We start from the raw sequence: 10,537 nt of genomic DNA on the forward strand, positions 1-10,537 counted from the left end.
TTGTTGCCAATAATTTCTTGATTGAGCTAGTCACACCTCTGCTCGTTATCCTTGAGAAGTACGATTAAGCTTTCCCACGTATTTGTACTAGTTTTTTTTTTTTTCTTGTATACACAATATTTATTAATTTTCAAATATGAAAACAAATAACATACAAACATTATCAAATTTGAAAAACATGTTATATGTAATTGATTATTCCTTGAGGTGTAAGATTCAAGCCTTCTTATATAGTTGAGTTAGTTTATTTTCTTATATACACAATATTTATTATTTTCAAATATGAAAACAAATAACATACAAACGTTATCAAATTTAGGAAACACGTTGCACATAATTGATTATTCCTTAAGGTGTAAGATTTGAGTCTTCCTATATAGTTGTTTTAGTTTATTTTCTTATATTCACAATATTTTATTATTTTCCAACACTATCAAATTTGGAATAATCTTATATTCACAATATTTTATTATTTTCCAACGCTATCAAATTTGGAATACATGTTGTGCATAATTGATTATTTATGGAGGTGTAAGATTTGAGTCTTCCTATATAGTTGTGTTAGGTTATTTTCTTATATACACAGTAGTTATTAATTTTTTAAATATGAAAACAAATAGTATTCAAACATTATGGATGACAAAATCTTCCACGGGTTTGGGGCCCCATGGAGCCCCACCCTAAATGGGGAAATTTTTGAATAATTTTTGGGGAATGAGGTGGGGAGTGTGGGGAAAATAATCCCCAATTTCTTAATGGGGTGGAGTTTGGTTTTGTACTCTCCACCTCACCCCCACCCCAATCCCCATTATATATAAATATGTTTTTAATTCTCATTTAATAATTTTTATTTTATCAATTATAATGTCAATTAATAATTTTTTTAATTTTTATGCAATATAAACAAGATATGAATGAAAGAAAATCCTATAATATATTTCAACTCTGAAACATTGTTATATTTTCTTTTCTCCTTTAAGGTGCTACGCTCTTTAAATATTTTTCACTTTTAATATCATTTTAAGATATTGTTTCAAACTTTTAGATTTTTTTAAAAAGAATTTAAATACTTTATAATATGATGATGAATTTATTTTAAGTCTCTAATTTTTAACTTACTAAAATAATGTATTTATACATATTATATAATAGATAAATGGGGAATGGGGTGGGGATGGGGAAATCATTCCCCACATGGGGATTCTCCATCCCCACCCCACTAAATTTATTGGAGAATGGGGTGGGGGAATGAAGGCAAAAATTTCTAACTGGGTGGGGAATGGGGTAGGCCTCCCCACCCCCACCCCACCCCATTGCCATCCCTAACAAACATGATCAAATTTGGAAAACACATTGCACATAATTTATTATTCCTTGGGGTGCAAAATTCAAATCTTCCTATATAGTTTATGTTAAGTTTATTTTCTTATGTACGCAATATTTATTAATTTTCAAGTATGAAAACAAATAACATACAAACCTTATTAAATTTGGAAAGTACATTGCACATAATTGATTATTCTGTGAAGTGTAAGATTTGAGCCTTCCTATATAATTGTGCTAGTTTATTTTCTTATATACATAATGTTTATTATATATGTTCCAAATATCAAAACAAGTAACATTTAAAATGTTATCAAAGTTAGAAAATATGTTGGCATGTACTTGGGTCTTGTAGAGAACATTCACAGAAGAAGCGTACCAAGTTAATTAATTAGATGAAGATCAAACTGTGAACAGATGTTACTACGAATTCAAACATTTTCGGGAATGAGAATCAAATCTTTAATGTTTTAAATACTCTTTGATTATGTGTATCTTTAAGCGTAACTATATATATATATTCGCTTTTGTTGCTTTGACTACTAGGGTTGTTGGCATTAGCCTAATTCATTTTGGTTACGTAGATTGCAGCTTTAATCAAAATACTCACCAAGCACATAGCATGCTTCTAATTCTATATGTACGGGTTTATAATTTGGCCATTTTGGTCAAATGGAATCATTTCATTAGTTTGGATTTGTTTATATGGAGTCAAAAGATTCCGAACTTTAATCTATGTAACATAATGAACTTACTAATTGCATAAAACCTGATACTCAAAATCTTCATCAGCATTATTGCTTTAGTTCATAGTGTTACAATTTCTTCAACGAGGGGAAAAGGCGAGGCGCGCTTGACCGAATTATCTCTTTAACCGATGCGGTCAATGCTTTCATGCGTCCATGGTGATTAATTTACCAGGTTCATTAATCCTCTCGTCAGAATAATTGGTTCTTTGAAATGATAGGGGACCAAAACGAAAAATATCAATGATTCATTTAACCACATGTATAACATATATGGATCTTTTACTTTACGACTTTTTCTTGTTAAAATGCTCTAGAGTTCATGTTTTTCATCGTCTTCAGCACTCAAAATTCAAGATATATTGATTATTGAAACCTAACTGCCGTCTACACAGCGTGACTCACTATTATTATTATTATTATTTGAAGTAAGGATAACCCATGCTTACACATCTCCGTTAGCATATTAAATGCACGCAATATATGAACAGCATTTTTCTTTTTAATGTCGGTGGCATAAGTTCGAATATTAAGAAGGTAAAGAGTTTTAAAATTAATTTGGACTTTACCCATTTCTCTCTTCTTCTTCTTTTTTTTTTTTTTTTTCAATGCATGTAGTATATGAATAGTTCCACAATAGATGTCTCTTTTACTCTTTTTCAACGCCTTCTATTGTTATGGCACGAAAGCTTCAAAATCTTAAGGAAAGTCACTGACTGGTAAAATTATGATGATCGCAACAAATTTAAATTTCCGTGAAGAAAATCGTCATTAAAAAAAAAAAAAAAATCTATATATATAGAAGGGGTTTAATTTGATGTTGCAGAAGGGAGCGAGAGGACTCTCGATCGTTACTTGATTTTTATTGGTGATAGGAAAGGATATAGAATTCACCAGAACAAATTAATTCTTCTATTCAGTGTTAAATAAACATTTACGAACTAGTGCTTAAACAAGTTGAATTATCAGCCAATGACTGTCCTATGATTCCAAAATCTATATTTTACACTAATATGGTACTGAAACGTGTCATGAAGCAGACCGGAAGTGAATCAAAGCAACATGTAATGGAAGGCCAAAACAAGATTAATTCTAATTTCTTATTGGAAGAAGAACATTAAAGCTTATAAGTCTTGTACCCTTTTTGATGACATAACCCCATATATACTACCAACCAACTCTTTATTTATTTGTCAACATAAACGGATATTATTGGGAAAGCAACAACACCACAACAAGCAATTAGCAGCTAATAATAATAATTAATTAATTAATAAAAATACCCAACTCAAACCCTCATGAAACAGATCAAATTGACAGTTATCCAATTCCTATTCCTTTTTTTTTTTCTTTTCTTTTTTTTTTTTAATTATAAAATTTTGTTACAACCTAATTTCAGCTTTCTTCAGCTTTTGTCACTTGTAATTTACAATTCAACCTTTTCCTTTTCCTTTGCAACTTGCAACTACTGGCACCACCCTTCCCCAGTCTCTTCTTTCCCCTTAAAACTCCTCAAAATTCCAAAAACTCCAAAAGGAAAAAAGAAAAGAAAAATTACAACAAGAAATAAGATTACAAAAAAGAAGAAAAAAGAAAAAAGATGTTACGAAGCTCCAATCATTCTTTGTTTTTTGCTGCACTCTAGAGACAAGAGCTCCATTTCTCTAAGCCTTTTGCCGTCGTTATTATTATTAATGTTGCACCCAATCTTATCGACACCAACAAGACCATTCCCAGGAATTTTGAAAATGTTGACCCCAAATAGCCTCATCATCTGGACCGGCTCGACCGGGTTCTCGACCGGTCCTGTTCTGGCTTTCCAATCAATGTAAAGCTGCCTATCCCCACCGGTCGATCTGTGAAAGCTAACAATGTCACCGGCTTTCAAATTCTTCTCCTTGACGAACCGGCTCCACCCTTTGGTCAAAACGTAGCTTTGACTGCTGTTCCAGTAGGAGTACCTAAACCTCCAAACTTTGCCGGTGACATCCTCAAAGTTCAAGAGCAGTCCCTTGGAAGTGCTTCCGCTCTGTAAAGGGAAGTGCTTCTCCGCGTGCTGCTTGGGTATCACGAGCCGGTTCAGCTTCCCCACGTCACTTGGGGTAACGGCCTTTTCAAAAAGCTGGTCACGCGCTTTAAGGACCCGGTCTGAACCGAAGGCAGTGGCAACACCATCACCTTCCCCGTGTTTGATTACACGCTTGCCGTTGGCATCGAGGCCGTAGTTTCTTTTGCTCTGCTCGAGCTCGTCGTTGTAAGTGTGCTTCCTCAGCATATCGACGATCTCGGACTTGGAGTGGGAGCTCAAGAACGCCATTTCGATATCACCCTCGTCGGAGGACGTTCCAGCACAAGACATTTGCTTGAAGTTTGTGACGGCATCGCGTCCGCGGAAACGCTGCGCAGCGATATCGTAGGCCTTGGCAGCTTCCTCTTCCTCGTTGAAGGTGCCGAGCCAGACCCTTTGGTGCTTCTCGTATATCTGGGCGCCCCACCTCCCATTCGGCTGTGGGACCACCCCTTTGTATTTGGAAGACGGGAGCTTCCTCGACTCAGCCTCCACGCCGGCTTCCGAGTCGAGAATCACGCTGGAGGCTCCGCTGCCGACTCGGCAAAGACTCTCCGGCGACTTGGTCGGCGGGATGCTCGGAGGGAAAGTTATTGGCGGGGATGTTGATGCTGAATCAGTTGTCGTGCTTTCGTCCATGCAACTTCCGTCCATTTCTTCTCTTTTCATGTGTGTTATGTGTGTCTACAAGAGGTTCTGGTACAAGAAAGAAAGAGAGGGATGCTGAATTGTGTATTATGTTTTGAATATTGCCATTGCCTGTGTGGACAAATATATATAGAGTGGGAACAGCAGCTGAGTTAGCTAAAGTTAGGGCAAGTGTTTATATTATATTAATATTATTTTTTTTTGCATATTTCCTTTTTGGGGATTTTATTTTTTCAAAAAAAAAAAAGGGAAAAAAGAAAATATATAATTGGAGACGGGGGTGTTGGGTGGGGCGTAGTGGGTCAACCCCGGGCGAGGAAACTAGGAAGGAAGATTCATTTGCCGAGTTTTCGATTTGGGAGGGGTCGTTGTTGTTGTATGTGTGTGTACATCTGTGTAGGTGTAAATGTATGTGTGTGTTGTGGGCTGTGTATGTGAAGTGGGGCCCTACAACAGCAAGTTGATGGGGTTCACATGACTGTGGACCGAGTTTTAGTTAAGTTCATCCCCCCTGCCCGCGCTTTCCACTCCAGCATGGCCTCTCTCTCTCTCTCTCTCTCTCTTTAATTTTTATAATTTTTGTTTTACGGGGTGTACTCAACTTATAGATGAATACGATTAGTAAAATACTACTATACATATAAGAATATATATATATATATAGAGTAAGATACTATCTATATTCTTATGGGTTCATGTATGTGATCATATATCTTATCTATAAATGGATACTAGAAATTTGGATGGGATGTGGGCCAAAAAGGATTAATAAGGGGATGGATAGACATTGGAGGAGAATAGATATTGATGACAAATTTCACAAAAGCCTCATCCAATAAGAAAAGTCTCCCATACAATCTTACATGGCTTGATTTGATTCGTCCACTTCTCCCCCCCAACTTTGCTTTGTCTTATTTGGCAGGTTCCCTCTTAGTTCTACTTGGCATTTCCTTGCTATCTCCCAAATAACATTATTACTAATTATACCCAAAGAAAAAAAAAATAATAATAATAAAATAAACAAACAACAATTGTCTGTCCTCCGTCATCACTACTCTATTATTTCCAAAACAACATTGATATTCCGCGCCACCAAGTGGGCTTCTGATCTTTACTTTGATGGTTTTGTTTTACCACCACGCTTTCGTTCATGTACACTGTTTACTTACTAGATCCTAGACCGTTCGATTCGTTCGATCCGACGGTTGTTAAGCTCTTTCATCCTCATTCGATTTTTAGTTCAAATAAAATTTTATGTGAAGCAGAGCAGATGCGATGAACGTGGGAGCGATGCAAAACCGTACGGACAAGTCCTGGAGGTGGGACCCGCCAGCCAGCAAGTTGCGAAAACAGATCGCTCAAGACGGTGGGTCGGTCAGCCTTTTCGTGCATTTTGGCTTGAATTTTTCCCATTTTGTGGTTTTGCCTGCGGTTTTGACATAACAGGGATCCCACTTTTAAATTATATAAATTAAAATTAAAAGTTAACAAATTTGATTTTCAAAACAAAACCTGTTTGGAAAACTATGGTAGTTACATTTAATACAACTTATATAATTAAATTATTATATTAATTATTTTTATATGTTTTAGGTAAAACCATATAACTTAGTAAAATCTAAAACAAAAATTAATATGACTGACTATAAAAAGATAAAACAGTAGACATGTACGGTGTACATGTGTAGTGATACGGAAGGGCTGCCGTTTTGTTCTGTTATGGCCACGTCACGCCACTCCACTCCACTCAGCTCGCTCCTTACAAGTGGGAGCGTGCGGGCGAATGAAAATGAGCACGTACAGTGTTTTTTGGGCAGACCAAGAGAGAGAGAGTGATTGATGTAAACGTGTTGCGGATCGACTTGAATGGACCCTACCTAATCCCATGTTAATCTGTTTCTGCATCTGGGCCGTTGATCCACCTGATGTCTATCACAATAATCCGATCGATTGCCCTCCCATAACTCAAGGACAGATGAAACCCATCGGATGCGGGGACCACGTCGTGTCTGTAAAACCATGGGAGCGACCATTTTGATTATGACTGAGCTACTTTTGGAATATCGTATAGCGTATGGTGCATTGCATGGCTGCATGCCAAATCAGCGTGTCGACAAAATAGCAAATTTGTTTTTGTTAAGAATTAAAATAATAAAAATGGACTTCTCCAGAGAAAAAAAAAAAAGAAGAAGATAATAATAGTAAAAATGAAAAAGAAGACGGGAAAATAATTGAGGTGTGTGGTGGTAATTGACTCAACTATCAAATTCTAAAACACTAGTAATTGGTCAACCCCCCTTTTTTTTTTTTTAAATTTTTCTAGTTATTGTCTAACGAAAATTTAATCTATTTTTTTTTTATTCATATTAGCAGAGTTCAATTTTCAAACGGCAACGTATTTATCATAACGTTTCGAAATAGAAAACGTTATAAGCACAGGATCACATTTTCTCTATATGTATATATATAATTAACTAATTGCCTGAAGCATTATTGATTTTTTATAGAAAGCAGACTAAGTTCGTCCTCCTTCACGAGACGTGCATGCATCTATCAATTAACTCATTTTAATTCAATAAACGAAAGCAATAAATAACGTGCTCAGTGTTAATTTAATTGAATTTATCGATAATGGCTAAGTTCGAGAAGATTCCAAAACCTAAATGAATGAACTCAAAATCTATTATTCAATTAAACAATAAAGAATAATAAGAAAAAATTCCAAAAAAAAAAAAAAAAGTGGGTACTTGTTAATATGGACTATCCATATTTGGTTATGTTTATTATTGATTACATGTGATGATATCTTCTTGCAAAATGCAAATCAGCTTTCCAAATCCAATATTTGAGTGTTACCACTGGTAGGGCCTCGTTAATGTGACCGGCTTTCGTACGTCGGCGGATGATGTGTCGAGTGACAAAAGGTTTGCTTAATTAATTAATTAATTAAACGTGCCAAACAGCATTAATTCGTCATTTCTCAATAACTTTTTGTTACCCGGTTGTTGATTTTTTAACCTTTTCCTATTAATTTCATTAACCAATCATATATATCAACCAACGTTACTTTATATTATCTTAAAAATAACACTTGTTTTTTTAAACCCATAAGAACATGACAAGTGGAGTAAAAATATCTTCATTAAATCCTAATTAAACTGTGGTTGCAATTATCTAAGTCTAATAACAATAAAAGCTGGCACTTCTTAGGATAAAGCTTTGTTAGGCGCTGTTTGGTGCCCCTCTACTCATCCATTCACCGCTTTAATCATCAACACACACACACACACATATATATACATATATTAATCCTTTATAATTGTGGTTTGAAGTTACTCACAAAATGGTCCATTAATTTTTCAATCATCATGGTTTATCTCTTAAGCTAGAGCCATGTCAGTGTGGCCAATGGCCATCAATTTCAATTTGACCTGAACACTATTCTAATTTCTATGTTTTATGTTTAAATATACGAACCGTATTAAAATATAATGCAAAGTTTCCTTTTTGTTTTTCCCTTTTAAGGATTTGCCGATAAAGTGATTGAGATTGATCTGATCCAATTCACATATTTTTTTTTTTGTCACACCCTTATCTAGAAACAACCGAACAAAACTTGATGCGGTTTCTAAATTCAGAGGGTGATAAAAATTGGGATCACATTTTAGAATTTAAAAATGTAACCAATCCCCGACTAAAGTTTAGTGCCTAGTATGCCTCAAAAGTGATCAATAAACAAGAGAAAAGTTAAAAAAAGCATGTGCTTATCCATTTGTACTCGCCTTTAAATTAAACTACAAAGTTTGTGATTATCTCGAAACGAATTAATTATAATTAAATTCGGGTATGCAAAAATGCAAAAATGCGAGTGATTCAGTAACATGTTGCGCTTTCCCACTCCCTAGGGCAATTTGGGTTGGAGATGACTTAAACTTATGACTTTTTTAGATGGCTGTGACACGTCACACCCACCGACGCCTGATGCCTCATCATCGGCCTTTCGAAGAAACAAATAGAGGAACGAATGAGGATGCTACACGTACGTGAGGAAATCACAACAAAATGGAATCTTATGATTTGGATGCATACGCTAACTTTTTAATCAAGATTTTTGGCATTTAAACATGCCTTTAGCTTTATTCATAATGACACCGTTATCATAAATCCAATGTGACAAAAAATAAAGCATGAACGAGCAAATAATTGATGGAGGCAATGCAAAACTTTCGTGATGATCTCACGAGCTTCAGTCGAATTATTCTCGTCAATAAATAATTGTTTGTTTTACATAAGCCTCCACTACAGCAATACCGTCCGTAACCTCAAAAATTTTTAATCGAATCAAGGATGAGGATTAGATTTGATAATGCAATCCTGGAGATATCATATGCCATTAAAAGTTAAGAAGGAGAATTATTATCACAAAGAATAATGTTATAATTAATGGCATACCACGTCAAAGGTTTCCAAAAGTAACCCAATCCCACAGCATTACTACAGCGATTGGCACCAAATGTGTTAGAAATACGAATATTATCTGCCTAAAAAGTTTTTAGTAGTCTCTTTAATAATAATAATAATAATAGTGATAGAAATTCACTCGTTTTCAGCTTTTTGATCCTATCTTTCCCTTGCATATTATTTTTTACCTAAAATTTTGTAAAAATAAGAATACATTTAAAAATAAAAATAAAAAAAAAGTGGGGAAGAAAATCTTATCTAAAAATGATGGGACAAACAAACATAGGAAAATGAGTGTGGAAATTTACAAAGCCGCGTCAACAACACGCATGATTCCATTTTCCCCTCTTTGTTTGTTTGTTTCTTATTGTCCAACTTGTTTCTTCAATCCGTTCACACGCAATCAACGGCCAATACAAATTCAAATCTTCTTTTAAATAATTGTTTTTTTTCTTATAATAAATAAAGATAGTTAATTATTCTAATTTAATAATACAAGATCTTTGACTGTTGCTTCATCCTCCTCCTCTTATTGTGCCGACGTGGACATAGACCCACCTCCTCGGGTCAAACCACGTGATCGTATCAGCTGTAATCTATATACTACGATGCAACACTGATTAGCCATTTTAATTAACCCTGAAAAATAATGATTAGCTCCTGTATTTATTATTATTTTTTTTTTCTAACCATTGGATCTTAGACCAATGGTTAGAGCCATTCTCTTATAAGTGTGAAGGAAATAGTTCGCACCTCTACATAAATATTATAAGGGTTTAATTTAAATTTCTTCCTTATCTATTGAATGAAGGTTGAAATCTCTCGAATATTAAAGAGAGTTAAAATTTAGGCACTGTTATATAAGATTTGATCTAAACTAGTCTCAGTAATTATGTGCTATATAAAGATTGAAGTCTCTCAAATATTAAAGAAGATTAAAATTTGGGCAGTACTATATAAAATTTTATATAAACTAGTCTCAGTAATTATGTGCGATATAACATTTGATGTAAATTGATCTCAATAATGATGTGATTGTAAATATCAGTTATAATATTATGTAATATGTTGTATTTTGAGCAATAGTTTCATGTAATAATAATTAAAAAAGAGAAGCTTATGTATTTTTTTAAAGTTACGGTAATGCCCTTCCATACGTTTCGTAGGATTATTGGGGAGGGGTGACCAGCACGTAGGGCGTGCAAGGGTGAAGTGTGCATTCAAACATGAAATCTTTGGTCAAAAAATAGCCGTAGAGTCTGTGGGAAGATTCTAACTTAAGCTAATCAAA

At 34.6% G+C, this 10,537-nt stretch overlaps 1 protein-coding gene across 1 annotated transcript; it reads right to left on the reverse strand.

Annotated features, from left to right (window-relative positions):
- Positions 1 to 3,382: 3,382 nt before the first annotated feature.
- On the reverse strand, positions 3,383 to 4,908 carry LOC102623184 (AP2/ERF and B3 domain-containing transcription repressor RAV2-like). The gene has a single exon (XM_006484350.3). The coding sequence runs from the start codon at positions 4,804 to 4,806 to the stop codon at positions 3,673 to 3,675; it is 1,134 nt and encodes a 377-aa protein (XP_006484413.1). The 5' UTR covers positions 4,807 to 4,908; the 3' UTR covers positions 3,383 to 3,672.
- Positions 4,909 to 10,537: the final 5,629 nt, after the last annotated feature.

This window comes from Citrus sinensis, chromosome 4 (genome assembly GCF_022201045.2).
Source record: "Citrus sinensis cultivar Valencia sweet orange chromosome 4, DVS_A1.0, whole genome shotgun sequence".
Taxonomy (NCBI): Eukaryota; Viridiplantae; Streptophyta; class Magnoliopsida; order Sapindales; family Rutaceae; genus Citrus; species Citrus sinensis.

What these genes read in the sequence shown, in the direction of transcription:
- LOC102623184 (XM_006484350.3), bottom strand. Translation starts at nt 4,806, where the DNA reads ATGAAAAGAGAAGAAATGGACGGAAGTTGCATGGACGAAAGCACGACA.